Here is an 18,646-nt window from a genome sequence, read left to right on the forward strand (position 1 = left end):
TGAACCACTCCGGCATCGGAATCCTTTGGGGGTTAGTCCGGCGCTGGAGTGATTGGCGCCGCACCAACCGGCGCCGAAGGGCCTCCGCCGGCCTGCACGAGTTGGCGCATGCGCAGGAGCGCCAGCGTGTTCCCAGAACTGCTGCCGTGATTCCTGCACATGCGCAGGGGGTTTCTTCTCCGTGCCAGCCATGGCAGAGCTTTACACAGGCCGGTGCGGAGGGAAAGAGTGCCCCCACAGCACAGGCCCGCCCGCAGATCGGTGGGCCCCGATCGCGGGCCAGGCCACCGTGTCCCCCCCCCCCCCCCCCTCCCCCGGGGCTGGATCCCCCAGTGCCCCCCCCGAGGACTCCGCAGGCCGCCCTCAGAGCCAGGTCCCGCCGGTACAGACCTTGTGTAATTCACGCCGGCGGGACTGGCCGAAAACGGGCGGCCGCTCGGCCCATTGGGGACTGGAGAATCGCCGGGCGGGGGTGGGTGGGGGGGCCACTGCCAACGACCCCCAACCGGCGCGGCACGATACCCGCCCCCACCAAAAAAACGGCGCCGGAGAATTCGGCAGCCAGCGCGGAGCTCCGGGGGTGGGGGGATTCATGCCACCCCCCCCGGCGATTCTCCGACCCGGCGGGAGGTCGGAGAATCCCGCCCTATATGTTTCTATGAGATTCCCTCTCATTCTTCTAAACTCCAATGAATATGATCCACCTTCCTAATTTTGCCACCGAAGTGGATAAGCTCACATTTATCCACATTATACTGCATCTGCCATACAATGCCCACTCACTCAGCCTGTCCAAATCCCACTGAAGCATATCTGCATCCTCCTTTCTTATTGTTGCCAGCGGACTCATTGGTTTTGTACAATGTGTATAGTTGGTGAATGGGCATGGAAGTCCCATAGCTTGGCTTGGAGGGTATGCGGGCCATGGATGGGTAGAGGGACATAGCTTCTCATGAGAGCCATGGTTGACCTTTTGGACTTATCTTTCAAAAGATTCCCTCATCCAGACTATGGTTCCCAACACTTCTTAGGGGTTGTCAACCACATGTTTTTGAAAAGCTGTCCCTACTCTACGAAAGTTGCCGAGGGCCTGGACGTGCCTATTTAGAGCTGCACGGTAGCACAGTGATTGGCACGGTTGCTTCACAACTCCAGGGTCCCAGGTTCAATTCCCGACTTGGGTCACTGTCTGTGCGGAGTCTGCACGTTCTCCCCGTGTCTGCGTGGGTTTCCTCCGGATGCTGCGGTTTCCTCCCACAGTCCAAAGATGTGCAGGTTAGGTGGATTGGCCATGCTAAATTGCCCTTCGTGTCCACAAAAGGTTAGGTAGGGTTACTGGGTTATGGGGATAGAGTGAAGGCGTGGGCTTAAGTGGGGTGCTCTTTCTAAGGGTCGGTGCAGACTCGATGGGCCGATTGGCCTCCTTCTGCACTGTGAAGTCTATGAACATCCCCACAATGAAGCTAGCTACATCTGGAGTGCAGGGTGCAGGCACATGACCCACACTGGCGAACACTGGGGGAATCCAGGAATCGGGTCCCAGCCATCATTTTTACACATCCACGGAATTTCCCCAACTCTATGAAAATCCTGTCCACCATTTCAGTTCAATGACCTTTCATCAAACAGTACGAGCATCTTATTGCTATCTGAGATGTCCTGTACCTATTCAATAGAATTACACAAAACTATAGCAATGACACGCCATTGTGGTTAGGATTGGATATCTATATCTTTTGCACACCTGTTTCTTCAATATCTCTCAAGGCAAATCAAGCAATCATTTATTGAGAGGAGGCCTAATATGAATCCCTAAAGCTACTTTTAATTTACAGTTTTTATAAATGCATCATTCTACAGTTATGCTGTACCTCATTTAACTCTAGCAGTGCACTTAAGTTTGAATAATAATATAAAATAAAGAATTGTTACGTTTCCCCACTTCAGTGGGTCATCTCACTTGGCATAAAAAATGTTGCCTTCTAACCTTTTATTACTTCTTAACCTGAATGAAAGCCTTTGCAGATTTCTCCTTCAAAAAATATGACTGTGCAACATCGCGTTCAGAAAACCTTTCTGCTAGCTCGTCTGTGTCCAAACCTCTATCATACATACCTTGTTGAGATTCAAACAAAGGGCTGTGCCAACCCAAGGGTGTAACTCGCTTTTCATTTGCTGAGACAGGTTAATGAACAGGATTGGAGTCAATGAGGAAGTAACACGACATGTTACCTCAGTTCTACACAAGCGTGCTATGGCTACGAATTTCAACTTGGGATTCGGCCCTCTGATTTGTCGCCATTAAATTAATTTGCTTTCAATTTGGAGCTGGCAGTGAAGATTAAAAGAAAAAGAAAAGTTAAGCCTAAGAGTGAAATAAAGCAGAAATGTTTTCGAAACACATCGGAGAAAACCTGATTGAGAAAGAAAAAATAATGTTATGTATTTAATAATAATCTCTGTATATTTAATGTACTGTTGAGTCCATTGCAGCATGACAACCTGATGACCATCTGGCCCACTAGTGTGAAACATGCCAGAAGTGACATGTAATTAAAAAGTAATACTTATTTAATGGTGTGAAATGATATCAAATGAGAAGACTTCAGCGCAGGAAATCCTGAGGGATGTTATGCATTAAAAAGCATTTGATTCTGCCTTTGGCACATATGATGATGAGCTGCAGAGTGACAATGGTACATCACCCGTAAGATAACAGCTAACTGTTTCACTCTTGCAGGGAGAGATGGGTCCAATGGGATTACCGGGATTAGAAGGCACACCCGGAGAAAAGGTATTTCTTTCTCTTTTGTCTCTTTCTCTCTCGTTCTCTCCCCTCCAGTGGTGCTTTTTGAATAACTCAATGAGAGAAAATATTTTTCCTCACCTCCATCTTAAATGGGAGACCCCTATTTTTAAACTGTGGCCAATAGTTCTAGATATCCCCATGAGGACAAAACTACACCCAACACTCTCTGTGTCAAGTCCCATCAGGGTCATATGCATTTCAATAAGACAACCTCTCTTTCTTCTAAACTCCTCGTAAGGCAAACTGGAATTAGCCAAGGGAACATTCCTTGAACTGCTTCCCATGATTACTCTTCCTTAAATAAGGAGACCAAATCTGTACACAATGCTTCATATGCTGCCTTACTAAAGCCTCGTACAGCTTGTAGCAACCCTACTACATAAATATGTTTGTTGAAAAGGTTAATAATTTCAATGTAGTGCAAGCCTAATTGGTCATTTTGATCGGGGTTTGGTGATAAGGTTTCAATTATATTGTTCAATGGGTTGATTTTATGGTACATGCACAGCTTTATTTATGGATTCTTTATTCATTTTTGTAACCATGTTGCAATATATTTCTAGGGCGATTCAGGAATTCCAGGGCCACCTGGTCCCCAAGGGCTGACTGGTCCACAGGTGAATATTTTGAAGGAAGATGGATAATAATGATGGATTTATATATGTGTATAATGTTGGCTGAATGACTTTGGTGTCGTGTCTACACTGTGCTATGAGCTAATTCACTAAGTTGAATCATCCTTCTCTTTAAAAGTGCAGATACTATTCAATACATGACAGTCAAAGAATGTTCAGACAACACAACTTTTTATCACTTTAGTATGAATTGTTCTTTTGTACTTCTGTGAAGAATTGGGACATTTTGTTCTTTTTAAGTTAACCTTTCAACGTCCATCCGCTGCCTCCACAATGCAGTCATTGTATGCAATTGACTGAGTCCTTATGATGAGGTTTAATATTGGCCCCCGATGTGAAGTCAGTGGCCAGGTATAAAATCTGTTCAAACAGGTGACTATTTGAAAGGGAGGATGGGTTATGGAGAAAGGACAATGGACTGGTCCTAGTATGTACTCCTTCAATAAGCCGGCACAGGGGCAATGGGCTGAATGGCTTCATTCTGTGCTGTCATTATATTGAAGTCACTTTCATCACATTTGATATAATTTGAAAGTAATGCAACAATTGTAAATGAAGAGTAAATATTTCAATTTATGACCTTGAAAGTCCTGCCTCTGTGATTGTCCCAGGCGTAACATTGCTGCAGGAGTTCCTCAGGGTAGTGTCCTCAGCCCAACCAACTTCAGCTCCTTCATCAATGACTTTCCTTCCATCATAAGGTCAGAAGTGGGGATGTTCGCTGCACAATGTTCACAACCATTCGTGACTCATCAGATACTGAAGCAGTCCATGTCCATAATCTTGGAAAGGTTTATAAGACATAGGATGTATAATCATCTGGAAAGGAATAATTTGATTAGAGATAGTCAACACGGTTTTGTGAAGGGTAGGTCGTGCCTCACAAACCTTATTGAGTTCTTTGAGAAGGTGACCAAACAGGTGGATGAGGGTAAAGCAGTTGATGTGGTGTATATGGATTTCAGCAAAGCGTTTGATAAGGTTCCCCATGGTAGGCTACTGCAGAAAATACGGAGGCATGGGATTCAGGGTGATTTAGCAGTTTGGATCAGAAATTGGCTAGCTGGAAGAAGACAAAGGGTGATGGTTGATGGGAAATTTTCAGACTGGAGTCCTGTTACTAGTGGTGTACCACAAGGATCTGTTTTGGGGCCACTGCTGTTTGTCATTTTTATAAATGACCTGGAGGAGGGTGTAGAAGGATGGGTGAGTACATTTGCAGATGACACTAAAGTCGGTGGAGCTGTGGACAGTGCGGAAGGATGTTACAAGTTACAGAGGGACATAGATAAGCTGCAGCGCTGGGCTAAGAGGTGGCAAATGGAGTTTAATGCAGAAAATTGTGAGGTAATTCATTTTGGAAGGAATAACAGGAAGACTGAGTACTGGGCTAATGGTAAGATTCTTGGCAGTGTGGATGAGCAGAGAGATCTCGGTGTCCATGTACATAGATCCCTGAAAGTTGCCACCCAGGTTGAGAGGGTTGTTAAGAAGGCATAAGGTGTGTTAGCTTTTATTGGTAGAGGGATTGAGTTTCGGAGCCATGAGGTCATGTTGCAGCTGTACAAAACTCTGGTGCGGCCGCATTTGGAGTATTGCGTGCAATTCTGGTCGCCGCATTATTGGAAGGATGTGGAAGCATTGGAAAGGGTGCAGAGGAGATTTACCAGACTGTTGCCTGGTATGGAGGGAAGATCTTATGAGGAAAGGCTGAGGGACTTGAGGCTGTTTTCGTTAGAGAGAAGAAGGTTAAGAGGTGACTTAATTGAGGCATACAAGATGATCAGAGGATTGGATAGGGTGGGCAGTGAGAGCCTTTTTCCTCGGATGGTGATGTCTAGCATGAGGGGGCATACCTTTAAATTGAGGGGAGATAGATATAAGACAGATGTCAGAGGTAGGTTCTTTACTCAGAGAGTAGTAAGGGCGTGGAATGCCCTGCCTGCAGCAGTAGTGGACTCGCCAACACTAAGGACATTCAAATGGTCATTGGATAGACATATGGACAATAAGGGAATAGTGTAGATGGGCTTTAGAATGGTTTCACAGGTCGGCGCAACATCGAGGGCTGAAGGGCCTGTACTGCGCTGTATTCTATGTCCTATCTTCTTTCAGAGGGCAGTGAATCTTTGGAATTCACTGCAGCAAAGGGCTGTGGAGGCTCAGTCATTGAGTATATTCAAACCAGAGCTTGATAGATTTCTATGTATTAAAAAACGTCAAGGGTATTGGGATAATGCAGGAAAATGGTGTTGAACTGGAAGATCAGTCATAGTTTCGTTGAATGGGCGGACTAGGCTCGAAGGGCTGAATGGCTCCTGCTCCTAGCCCTTGAGATCTTATGAGGAACTCACCCATGACTCCCCAAATCCTGTCTACCACCTACAAGGTACAAGTCGGGAGTGTGATTGAATGTTCTCCATTTGCCTGCAGGAGTGCAGCTCAGGCAACACTCAAGAAATTTGACACCAGCCAGGCCAAAATTCATGATTTCCAGCCCACTTAATTGGCACCCCATTGACCACATGAAAGATTCACTCTCTCCACCACTGATGGACAGTGGCAGCAGTGTGTACCACCTACAAGATGCACTGCATAAACTCACCAAGGCTCTTTCGACTGCACTTTCCAAACCGTGACCTTCACCACCCGGAAGCAGCAGATTCAAGGGAACACCACAACCTGCAAGTCATGCACCATCTTGACTTGGAAATCTGTCACTGTTTCTTCACTGTCGCTAGGTCAAAATCATGGAACTCCCTCCCTAACAGCACTGTGGGTGTACCTACATTGCATGGACTGTAGCGGTTCAAGAAGGCAGCTCACCAACACCCTTTCAAGGGCAATTAAGGATGGGCAATAAATGCAGGCCAGCAACTCGTGAACGGGTAAATAAATGAAAACCGAACATTGAATCGCTTGTCTAAATGTCTAACGAGGTCAATTTATTATTTTGTATCTTTTCAAAAAAGGGGAAACCTGGTCCACCCGGCCTACCAGGCCCGAATGGCTTAAGAGGCGATCCTGTGAGTTAAATTCTCATTATTATTCCAATGCACATTATTCATCATTTAGAAAATAAAGTTGGAGGAATATCTTGTGAGTCTGATTTTCATGTTACTTGTGTGTTTGTAGGGATTAAAGGGTGAGAGAGGACCATTGGGAGAAACTGGCTTTCCTGGACCTGAAGGACCCCCTGGTGCCCCTGTATGTATCAAATTGGGATAGATCTTGTCTTAATTAGGTATTCACTTGCTGTAATGCCAGTTGTCATATTATAAGGCAATGGACAACTGTGAGATATAGAACCTACTTAGTGACTGGTACAGCAACGCTTTATATTCCAATGGTGAAGGATATCTGAGGTTACTACTTATATAAGTGCAAGGCATGATGTGCAAGAGCTATAAAGTTTGCAGCATCTTATTTAGCCCAAGATGTTTTTTGTTGACCCCTTGCTAATCCACAACCAATTCACTGTCCTACTCCAGAACACCCCTCTCATCTTCTGCTTCAGATGTTTCTCATGTCTGTGAAATAAAGTGTTCTTTGTTCCAATAACTCCATTTAACCAACATTTCTTGCTCTGTTTGATGTTCTGTTTTTAGCCTCTCCATCCTTGTTCCTGTTCTCTGGGCATTGAATATTTACACAGATTGCCCAAAACATAAATCAGAAGCTCAGTAGTAATAGACCCATATAATCCGTAGAGTGTAGAAGGAGGCCATTTGGCCCATCGAAAGAGCACTCTAACCAGGCCCACTCACCAACCCTCTCTTGATCTTGGCCAATCCATCTAACCTGCACACCACTGGACACTAACGGGCGATTTAGCCTGGCCGATCCACCTAACCCGCACATCTTTGAACTGTGGGAGGAAACCGGAGCAACCGGAGGAAATGCACACAGGCACAGGGAGAAAGTGCCAACGCCACAAAGACACCCAAGGCAGGAATCGAACCCGAGCCACTGTATCGCCCCACTGCCCCTGTTGCTGGTGAACTAATAAAGATCCGTCTACGATTCTATGAACACAGAAGCTGAACAGAAGATTTCTGACTTTTTTTTACGTGTATTTTATGTTATTGCGATACCTTTCCTCAATATTTTCCCTCATCACCCTCCTCTTTGAGGTCCAATAAACATAAGAGTTAAATTTTCCTTTAATCACCACATGCTTGTGGCAAATTTAGGTCCACATCTGAGTAAAATGGGGCCATAATAATCAGTAAAAAGCTGTACCTCTATTGTTTTCTGATACATTTGCCAGTCCTCTTTATCAGGGAAGCCACAAATTGAAGGAAAAAACAGTATAACTTGCCAGTGACAGGTACAGGTCTGACTGGTGTTTCAGGTTAAGGTATATAAGACCAGTTTGGACCAGTATCAGTTATTTCCAGGTTTTTCTGGATTTTTCTTCCATATGTGTTTGATATTAGGGGTGGGATTCTCCGACCCCCCGCCGGGTCGGAGAATCGCCGGGGGCTGGCGTGAATCCCGCCCCAGCCAGTTGCCGAATTCTCCGGCATCAGATATTCAGCGGGTCGGGAATCGCGCCCCGCCGGTTGGCGGGCCCCCCCCCCGGCGATTCTCCGGCCCAGATGGGCCGAAGTCCCGCCGCTAAAATGCCTGTCCCGCCGGCGTAAATTAAACCACCTACCTTACCGGCGGGACAAGGCGGCGCGGGCGGGCTCCGGGGTCCTGGGGGGGCGCGGGGCGATCTGGCCCCGGGGGGTGCACCCACGGTGGCCTGGCCCGCGATCGGTGCCCACCAATCCGCGGGAGGGCCTGTGCCGTGGGGGCACTCTTTTCCTTCCGCCTTCGCCACGGTCTCCACCATGGCGGAGGCGGAAGAGACCCCCTCCACTGCACATGCGCGGGGATGCCGTGAGCTGACGCTCCCGCGCATGCGCCGCCCGGAGATGTCATTTCCGCGCCAGCTGGCGGGGCACCAAAGGCCTTTCCCGCCAGCTGGCGGGGTGGAAATCAGTCCGGCGCAGGCCTAGCCCCTTAAGGTTGGGGCTCGGCCCCCCAAGATGCGGAGGATTCCGCACCTTTGGGGTGGCGCGATGCCGGACTGATTCGCACCGTTTTTGACACCGGTCGGCGGACATCGCGCCGATTGCAGAGAATTCCGCCCCAGGTGTGGCATTCTCCACTTCATTCTCCCAACTTCCATCCCAGATTATTGCACCACCATATAAATTGGTAGGATGAGCTGAGGACTGAGATACCTCCAGTAGATCTCTTATTAAGGGGGTTTTAAGGGGGTTCTATTTAGGGACAAAGACTCATCCAGACTTGAAACATTAGCTCCCTTCTCTCTCCACAGAAGCTGCCAGACCTGCTGAGATTGTCGACCGAAAGAAAAAATGCTGGAAAATCTCAACAGGTCTGGCAGCATCTAGGGAGAGAAAAGAGCTAACGTTTCGAGTCCGATGACTCTTTGTCAAAGCTAACAGACAGAGAAAGTGGGAAATATTTATACTGTGGAGTGAGAATGAAAGATGAGTAATAGACACAGAGACCCAGGGAAACCGGGTGCCAATGGCCACAGAAACCAAGGGGAAAGAGAGCTAATGGCAGTCCCCAGAGAGGACAAAAGATGTGAAAGGTCAAACAGCAGAGAAACTAACATCAGAGGGTGAACTGTAGATGTGGGGGGAGGGGAAGGGGGAAGCAAAGAGGAGCAAGGTGAAGAAAAGGTGGATAAGATTGGGGGGGAGGAATTAAATATATATTAAGAAAGAAATGGTAAAAGAAAGTTAAAATGAAATGAAAACAAATGGGTCGAGGTGGGGTAGAACTAATCATCTGAAGTTGTTGAATTCGATGTTCAGGCCGGAAGGCTGTAGCGTGCCTAACCGGAAGATAAGGGGCGGGATTCTCCGACCCCCCACCAGGTGAATCCCGCCCCCGCCAGCCGCCAAATTCTCCGGCACCGAAAATTTGGCGGGGGCGGGAATCGCGACGCGCCGGTCAGTAGGCCCCCCCCCCCCGGCGATTCTCCAGCCCGCGATGGGCTGAAGTCCCGCTGCTGTCATGCCAGTCCCGCCGGTGTGAATCAAATTACCTACCTTGCCGGCGGGACTAGAGGCGCAGGCGGGCTCCGGGATCCTGGGGGGGCGCGGGGCGATCTGGCCCCGGGGGGTGCCCCCAAGGTGGCCTGGCCCACGATCGGGGCCCACCGATCCGCGGGCTGGCCTGTGCCGTGGGGGCACTCTTTTCCTTCCGCCTCGGCCATAGCCTCCGCGATGGCCGATGCGGAAGTGACCCCCCGCGTATGCGCGGGGATGACATCAGCAGCCGCTGACGCTCCCGCGCATGCGCGGACTTCCGCCGACCGCCGGAGTCCCTTCGGCCCCGACTGGCGTGGCGCCAAAGGCCTTTCTCGCCAGCCGGCGGGGCGCCAACCACTCCGGCGTGGGCCTAGCCCCTCAAGGTGACGGCTTGGCCCCTAAAGTTGTGGAGAAATCCGCACCTTTGGGGCAGCCCGACATCGGAGTGGTTCACGCCACTCCCTCCCCCCGGGACACCCCGCCCCGCCGGGTAGGGGAGAATCCCGGCCGAGATGTTGTTTCTCCAGTTTGCCCACTGCTGAGATTGTCCTTTGGTTTCAGGTTCCAGCATCCGCAGGAATTTGCTTATACTTGGGGAATTGGGGGCCGGTGTAGTTCAGTTGGCTGGGCAGCTGGTTTGTGATGGAGAGCAAGGCCATCAGCATGGGTTAAATTCCCATACCAGCTGCAACCATCCGTGAAGTTTCACCTTCTCAGCCTTTCCCTTTGCCTGAGCTGTGGTAATCCTCAGGTTAAATCACCACCAGTCAGCTCTTCCCACTCAAAGGGGAAAGCAGCCCATGGTCATCTGCGATTATGGCGACTTTACTTTATTTTTACTTTATTTGGGGAATTTTACACCTGAATATTGCCTCCATTTTGCCTGTATTCATTTCAATTGTTTGGTTTTCTGGATTGTCTGCCTGGACCTTCAGTGCATAATGTTAATTTATCCAATTGAAATCTCTCTTTTCCTGTATCCCAAAGGAGGACAAAGGGGCAGAGGGTTAATTGGTGACTTTTAGAGTGAGGTAGCAAAGAATGCACCTGTTCTCTGTGCACTGATATCCATTCACCAAGCGCTAACTGTTCAGATTAGCACTGACTCAGAATGCCTCATCTACCCTCCTCACCCACCCCCGCCAATCTCCACAAGAGGCTAGTCCAAAGATATGTTAACTACAAGTGCATGTCCTGCAGCCCGCTTCCACCAAGAGAGCAGTATTTGTTGTATCAGTCTAAATCTTCACCTGCCTGATTTTGCTTGACGTGCACTGGCTCCCAGTCAATGAGCTGATCTTAAAATCAGCTTGGTTTTGAAATCCCCCTATGGTCTCACCCCTCCCTATTTCTGTAATCTGGCCCCAGCCCCACAACCCTCCCAAGATCTCTGCGCACGGGTTCCTGGAGTATGTTGTTTCTAGCCCAAAGAGAAAGGAGGCATTGTTGGCCTGGTTCTTGAGAATGGGGTGGACCAAGTGGATCAGTAATCAGTTGGAGAATGTTTAGTGAATGGTGATCATTGTATTATAGGATTTAAACTGACAATGGAAAAGGGCAAGGAATAATCCAGAGTAAGAATAATTGACCAGGAGTAATCCAACAGCAATGGGGTAAAATTGGATCTGGGCCAAATAAATTGAAATCAAAGATTGGCAGGAAACGTAGTAGTTGAAAATGGGCCACTTTCAAAAAATATATACTTTGGGCACAGTCAAGATGTGTTCCCAGGAAGGAGAAAGGTATTGCAAACAAAGAGCTCCCTAGATGACAAAAGAGATGGAGATTAATATGAAGAAGAAAAAGTGCACTTATGGCATGTCAGGTACACAATGCAATAGGGAACCAGGCTGAATATGGAAGGTTCAGCGGAGAAGTAAAAAAACAAAGAGACTGGCAGATGGAACAAAAGGGAATTCCAAAGTCTTTCGACCAGGTTCCGACTGGGGAGATTTACACTTAGAGGCTGTTGAGGTGGGCATCTTCCAACTAACCACAGGAGACCCAGGAATAGGTTACAATAGTTATTCATGATCCAAGCATTGAGGGAAGTACCCCAGAGAAACCTCTGGAGCAGAACCACTAATACAGCTCTTCGCTCCAATACCACTCCCACAGCAATCACGGGGAGAGCATTCTATAATGACTCTCTGGACACTTCCGGTTGCGGCTATGCGGAGCTAAGCCACACGATTCGGCAGCTCCCGCTACTACGGACTTTCGGGCTCATTGGAGGAGCCCCAACGGAATTTCTTTGAAGACAACCCGTGGGGAAGTAAAGAGAGAGGTCCCCCTCCAACATTTATGGACCGGACCAGAAGTGCAACGGCCAAAAAAGCGGCATTGGAGCAGCGGGAGAAGCGAGGGAAAAAAAGCAAAATGGCGGCGGCCGGGGACAAAGCGGAATGCGGGCCGGAGCTGCAGGAATTCATCAAGCGCTGCTTCGAGGAGCTGCGCAAGGAGATGCTGGCGCCTATGCTGGCGGTAATTGAAGGACTAGGGATAACCCAGAAGGCCCACGAGGTGAAGATCCAGGAGGTACAGAAAAGAGTGCGTGAGAATGAGGACGAGCTCTTGGGCCTGGCGGTGAGAGTGGAGCAGCACGAGGCGGTGAGAGTGGAGCGGCACGAGGCGCGACACAAGAAGTAGGCGGGAAGACTCGAAGACCTGGAGAACAGGTCGAGGAGAAAGAATCTGCGGATCCTGGGTCTCCCAGAAGGAGTGGAGGGGGCCGATGCCGCGGCATACGCGAGCACGATGATCAGGGCCCGGAGGCCCCTTCGAGGTCGCTGGAGCTGGATGGGGCACACCGGGTGCTGGCGAGGAAGCCCAAGGCAAATGAGCTGCCAAGGGCGATGGTGGTGAGATTTCACCGGTTCACGGACAGAGAGAGGGTCCTGAAATGGGCCAAGAAGGAGCGGAGCAGCAGATTGGACAATGCAGAGATCCGAATATACCCGGACTGGAGCACGAAGGTTGCTAAGCGGAGAGCGGGTTTCAACCGGGCCAAGGCGGTGCTGCACCGGAAAGGAGTGAAATTTGGAATGCTGCAGCCAGCGCGACTGTAGGTTACAAACAAGGACCAACACTACTACTTCGAAACGCCTGAAGAGGCGTGGACCTTTATACAAACTGAAAAGTTGGACTCTAACTGAGGGTTTGTGAGGGTTGATGTGTGATGGCTGTTGTATATAGGGGGTCAATCACGCGCAGGAAATGTTATATGGGCTGGGGGAGAGAGACAAGGCCGCGACAGGAGCTGCGCCAGAGGGAGCGGGGCAGGCTTTGGAAAGCGCAGGGTGTATCCCGTGCGCGGGAAGAAAGGCGGGTAGGGGAACAAAGGAACGTATATTGATTGGGAGACTCCCACACGGGGGGGGGGGGGGGGGTCAAAGGGACGGCGGGGGAAGCCGGGGTCAGCAGGTGTCAGCTGACTTACGGGTGTGATATGGGGGGAGCAAAAAAGCTAGACAGGGGTCTAGCGGGGGGGAGGGGGAAGGGGGGAGGGGGGAAGGGGGGGGGGAAAGGGTTGCTGCTGTACTGGCCGAAAGGGAATGGGACACAGAAGAGGTGGTCGGGACGGAGGTCCCCCGGCTGGGGGACTGGAGGGTGAGGGAGACGCGGACACGGGACTGACCCAGAAAAGGAGATGGCTAGTCGGCGGGGAGAGCCCCTCCAATCCGGCTGATAACGTGGAACGTGAGGGGCCTGAATGGGCCGGTGAAGAGGGCTCGAGTGTTCGCGCACTTGAAGGGACTGAAGGCAGACGTGGCTATGCTCCAAGAGAGACACCTGAAGGTGGCGGACCAGGTCAGGTTAAGAAGGGGATGGGTAGGACAGGTATTTCACTCGGGACTGGACGCGAAGAATAGAGGGCTGGCAATTTTGGTGGGAAAGCATGTGTCATTTGAGGCCAAGACTATCGTAATGGATAATGGAGGGAGATATGTGATGGTGAACGGTAGGTTGCAAGGGACGTGGGTGGTGTTGGTAAACGTATACGCCCCGAATTGGGATGATGCTGGATTCATGAAGCGCATGTTGGGGCGCATTCCGGACCTGGAGGTAGGAGGCCTGATAATGGGAGGGGACTTCAATACAGTGCTGGACCCAGCACTGGACCGCTCCAGATCAAGGACTGGAAAGAGGCCGGCGGCGGCCAAGGTGCTTAGGGGGTTTATGGATCAGATGGGGGGAGTGGACCCATGGAGGTTTGCAAGACCGCAGGCCAGGGAATTTTCTTTCTTCTCCCACGTGCACAAAGCCTACTCCCGGATAGATTTTGGTGTTCTGGGCAAGGCGCTTATCCTTGAGGGTGGAGGGGACGGAGTATTCGGCTATAGCCGTTTTGGACCACGCCCCGCACTGGGTGGAAATGGGGCTGGGAGAGTAGAGGGACCAACGCCCGCTGTGGCGGCTGGATGTGGGACTGCTGGCAGATGATGTGGTGTGTGGGAAGGTGAGGGGGTGTATCGAAAGGTACTTGGAGGCCAACGACAATGGGGAGGTGCGAGTGGGGGTGGTATGGGAGGCGTTGAAGGCGGTGATCAGGGGAGAGCTAATCTCCATCAGGGCTCATAGGGAGAGGACAGAGGGCATGGAAAGGGAGAGGTTAGTGGGGGGGGATTTTGAGAGTGGACAGGAGATACGCAGAGGCCCCGGAGGAAAGATTACTTGGGGAAAGATGACGGCTCCAGACGGAGTTTGACCTGTTGCCCACGGGGAAGGCGGAGGCACAGTGGAGGAAGGCGCAGGGGGCGACCTACGAGTATGGGGAAAAGGCTAGTTGGATGCTGGCACACCAGCTCCGTAAGAGGACAGCAGCGAGGGAAATAGGGGGAAATCAAAGATGGAAGGGGAGCCACGGTTCGGAGTGTGACGAAAATAAACGAGGTATTCAAGCCCTTCTATGAAGAGCTGTACAGATCCCAGCCCCCAGTGGGGGAAGAGGGGATGAGACGATTCCTAGACCAACTGAGATTCCCGAAGGTGGAGAAGCAAGAGGTGGCTGGTTTGGGGGCACCAATTGGGTTGGAGGAGCTGAGCAAGGGTTTGGGGAGTATGCAGGCGGGGAAGGCCCAGGGGCCGGACGGGTACCCGGTGGAGTTCTACAGAAAGTACGTAGACCTGTTGGCCCCGCTACTAGTGAGGACCTTTAATGAGGCAAGAGAGGAGGGGACCCTGCCCCCGACAATGTCGGAAGCGACAATTTCCTTGATTCTAAAGCGGGACAAGGACCCAGTGCAATGTGGATCGTACAGGCCGATTTCACTCCTCAATTTGGACGCTAAGTTACTGGCAAAAGTGCTGGCCTCGAGGATTGAGGACTGTGTCCCGAGGGTGATCCATGAGGACCAGACGGGATTCGTAAAGGGCAGGCAATTAAACACTAATGTGCGGCGGCTCTTAAACATGATAATGATGCCATCGGAGGAGGGAGAGGCGGAGATAGTGGCAGTTATGGACGCGGAAAAGGCCTTTGACCGAGTAGAGTGGGAGTGCCTCTGGGAGGTGCTATGTAGGTTTGGGTTCGGGGGAGGGTTTATCAGCTGGGTTAAGCTCCTTTACAGAGCCCCGGTGGCGAGTGTAGTGACGAACCGGCGGAGGTCGGAGTACTTTCGGCTGTACCGAGGGACGAGGCAGGGGTGTCACCTGTCCCCCCTGTTTGCATTGGCGATCGAACCATTGGCCATGTCACTGAGGGAGTCTAATAAATGGAGGGGGATGGTCCGAGGGAGAGAAGAGCATCGGGTGTCGCTATATGTGGATGTTCTGTTGCTGTACGTGGCGGACCCAATGGAGGGGATGGTGGAGGTCATGCAGACTCTAAGGGAGTTTGGGGAGTTTTCGGGCTATAAGCTCAATGTAGGGAAGAGCGAGCTCTTTGTATTACAGGCAGGGGACCAAGAAAGAGGGATGGGGACCTACCGCAGAGGAGGGCGGAGGGGAGTTTTCGGTATCTGGGGATCCAGATAGCCAGGAGTTGGGGGGCCCTGCATAAATTGAATCTGACGAGGTTGGTGGACCAAATGGAGGAGGACTTCAAAAGATGGGACATGTTACCGCTCTCGCTGGCGGGTAGAGTGTAGTCGGTCAAAATGGTGGTCCTTCCGAGGTTTCTGTTTGTGTTTCAGTGCCTTCCCATCGTGATCACGAAGGGCTTTTTTAAGAGAGTAGGTAGGAGTATTATGGGGTTTGTGTGGGCGAATAAGACCCTGAGGGTAAGGAGAGGGTTCCTGGAACGCAGTAGGGACCGAGGAGGGTTGGCGCTGCCAAACCTAGGGAGCTACTAGGGAACTACTGGGCAGCAAATGTGGCGATGATCCGCAAGTGGGTTATGGAGGGAGAGGGGGCGGTATGGAAGAGGATGGAGATGGCGTCTTGTAAAGAAACAAGCCTGGGGGCGTTGGTGACGGCACCGCTGCCGTTCTCACCGTCAAAGTATACCACGAGCCCGGTGATGGCGGCAACGTTAAGGATCTGGGGCCAGTGGCGATGGCACAGGGGTGCAGTGGGAGCCTCGGTGTGGTCCCCGATCAGAGGTAACCACCGGTTTGTCCCGGGGAAGATGGACGGGGGGTTCCAGGGCTGGCATCGGGCAGGGATTAGAAGAATGGGGGACCTGTTCATTGACAGGACATTTGCGAGCCTAGGGGCACTGGAGGAGACGTTTGAGCTACCCCCGGGAAAAGCTTTTAGATATATGCAGGTGAGGGCTTTTGTGAGGCGGCAGGTCAGGGAATTCCCGTTGCTCCCGGCACAAGAAATTCAAGACAGGGTGATCTCGGGTGTATGGGTCGGGGAGGGCAAGGTGTCGGCAATACACCAGGAGATGAAAGAAGAGGGGGAAGCGCTAGTAGAAGAGTTGAAGGGTAAATGGGAGGAGGAGCTGGGGGAGGAGATCGAGGAAGGTCTGTGGGCTGATGCCCTGGGTAGGGTTAATTCCTCCTCCTCGTGTGCCAGGCTCAGCCTGATACAATTTAAGGTGGTCCACAGAGCGCACTTGACGGGGGCGAGGTTGAGTAGGTTCTTTGGGGTAGAGGACAGATGTGGAAGGTGTTCAGGGAGTCCGGCGAACCATGTCCATATGTTTTGGTCATGCCCGGCACTGGAGGGGTTCTGGAGAGGAGTGGCGGGAACAATATCTCAGGTGGTGAAAGTCCGGGTCAAGCCAAGCTGGGGGCTAGCAATATTTGGAGTAGTGGACGAGCCGGGAGTGCAGGAGGCGAAAGAGGCCGGCATCCTGGCCTTTGCGTCCCTAGTAGCCCGGCGAAGGATCTTGCTAATGTGGAAGGAGGTGAAGCCCCCTAGCGTGGAGGCCTGGATAAATGATATGGCTGGGTTCATAAAGTTGGAGAGGATTAAGTTTGCCTTCAGAGGGTCTGCGCAGGGGTTTTACAGGTGGTGGCAACCGTTCCTTGACTATCTCGCGGAGCGTTAGAGGAAGGTCTGTCAGCAGCAGCAGCAACCCTGGGGGCGGGGGGGGGGGGGATGCAGGGGGGGAGGATTGCTTGGGGGGGATGGATGAGCAAGAGATAACATGAAGGGTGGGGGAAACTGGCATGTGCGGGAGTGAGCCAGTGTATAAAGCTATGTAAATGTACCATTTTGCCACGTATATATCTTGCTCAGTGCGATTTCGTGTTATTTTGTTACGGGGGGGTTATTGTTTGTAAGGGGAAAAAATATTGTGTTGTTAAAAAACTTTAATAAATATATTTTTTAAAAAATATAATGACTCACTACTCCAATACTGTAATCACAGAGGTAGCATTCTAATACAGCCCTCTCCACCAGGTCACAAATACAGATGGCTTATACAGTTGGTTGGTTGACAGAATATTGTTTTGAAATTCCAATCTTGTACTGCTAAACTTTTCACCCAAAAGCTTGTCTGTAATATCATAGCTCAAAACTGTCTGTTCTTCAAAAAAGTAAACAACACTGTTCTGCCGATATTAGGACCTTGAAGTAGAGAATTTGACTAGCAATATGATTTTACTCTAATGCAGGGGTGTTAGATCTAATCCCCCTTTATTAAATCTGTTAATTCACCACTTACAGTCCCCCCTTTTGACCTTTGACCTAGCCCAAGTTAGCCAACTTCCTTTCCCATTACGATCCACTTCTGAAAACTAATTTTTAGATATAATTGAAGCAGTATAAATACATATAAAAGCAGTGACAACATATAATTGCAGTATAATTGTATAGACTTCAAAGATTCTCAAACTTTCCCTTCACCTGTATCCATCGTGTAGTTAATTTGTATTACATTTTGTTTCCCCCTGGCCTTCATTTCTCCCAATACAAAATTCCTTTTATTTTAATTTGGTGTTAAAGTCAGATTATCTGGTGGTAGGTGTCAGTGCCTTGATAATTTTTTTAATGTTTTCTCACTCTTCAGACCATATTACCCATTTCATGTAACACTGTTTGTCAAGTAGCTGAGCAAGTCCCATTCTTCAGTGCAGCTGCACTAGGTATTCCTGTGTGTTAGTTCACTCACAAGTTACAGATCACTTCTGCAATCTCACATCAGTGATCCAGGGGCAGCACGGTAGAATTGTGGATAGCACAATTGCTTCACAGCTCCAGGGTCCCAGGGTCGATTCCGGCTTGGGTCACTGGCTGTGCGGAGTCTGCACATCCTCCCCGTGTGTGCGTGGGTTTCCTCCGTGTGCTCCGGTTTCCTCCCACAGTCCAAAGGTGTGCAGGTTAGGTGGATTGGCCATGATAAATTGCCCTTAGTGTCCAAAATTGCCCTTGGTGTTGGGTGGGGTTATTGGGTTGTGGGGATTGGGTGGGGGTGTTGACCTTGGAGAGGGCGCTCTTTCCGTGGGCCGGTGCAGACTCGATGGGCCGAATGGCCTCCTTCTGCACTGTAAATTCTATGATAAATCCATTTCCTTCTTTAATCCTCGATTGGATTCTCACATTCGTAACTCTTCTCCACACATTTGCCTATCATATTGGATGTAATCCCGCGTGTTTTTTTTAACCAGTGTTCTTTTGTTATGCTTGTTGGCACCTCTCTGCCCTCTCCCACAATTGCTGTTTTGCATTTGTGAAAGGTTTATTGGGCCTATAGAAATTGTGCTGGGTATTTTGCCAATTAAGTTCATCATCCTGGATTCCTGTGT

The 18,646-nt window shown here is 50.2% G+C and overlaps 1 protein-coding gene across 1 annotated transcript in view; it reads left to right on the forward strand.

Annotated features, from left to right (window-relative positions):
* Positions 1–18,646, forward strand: part of LOC140410352 (uncharacterized) — a 485,957-nt gene that overhangs the window by 424,649 nt on the left and 42,662 nt on the right. Inside the window, exons 45-48 of the mRNA XM_072498368.1 lie at positions 2,741–2,794; positions 3,373–3,426; positions 6,417–6,470; positions 6,580–6,651. Of these exons, the coding sequence (XP_072354469.1) occupies positions 2,741–2,794; positions 3,373–3,426; positions 6,417–6,470; positions 6,580–6,651 (234 nt within the window). The remainder of the gene's footprint in view (positions 1–2,740; positions 2,795–3,372; positions 3,427–6,416; positions 6,471–6,579; positions 6,652–18,646) is intronic.

The sequence above is a fragment of the Scyliorhinus torazame genome, chromosome 4 (assembly GCF_047496885.1).
Source record: "Scyliorhinus torazame isolate Kashiwa2021f chromosome 4, sScyTor2.1, whole genome shotgun sequence".
Lineage (NCBI taxonomy): Eukaryota > Metazoa > Chordata > Chondrichthyes > Carcharhiniformes > Scyliorhinidae > Scyliorhinus > Scyliorhinus torazame.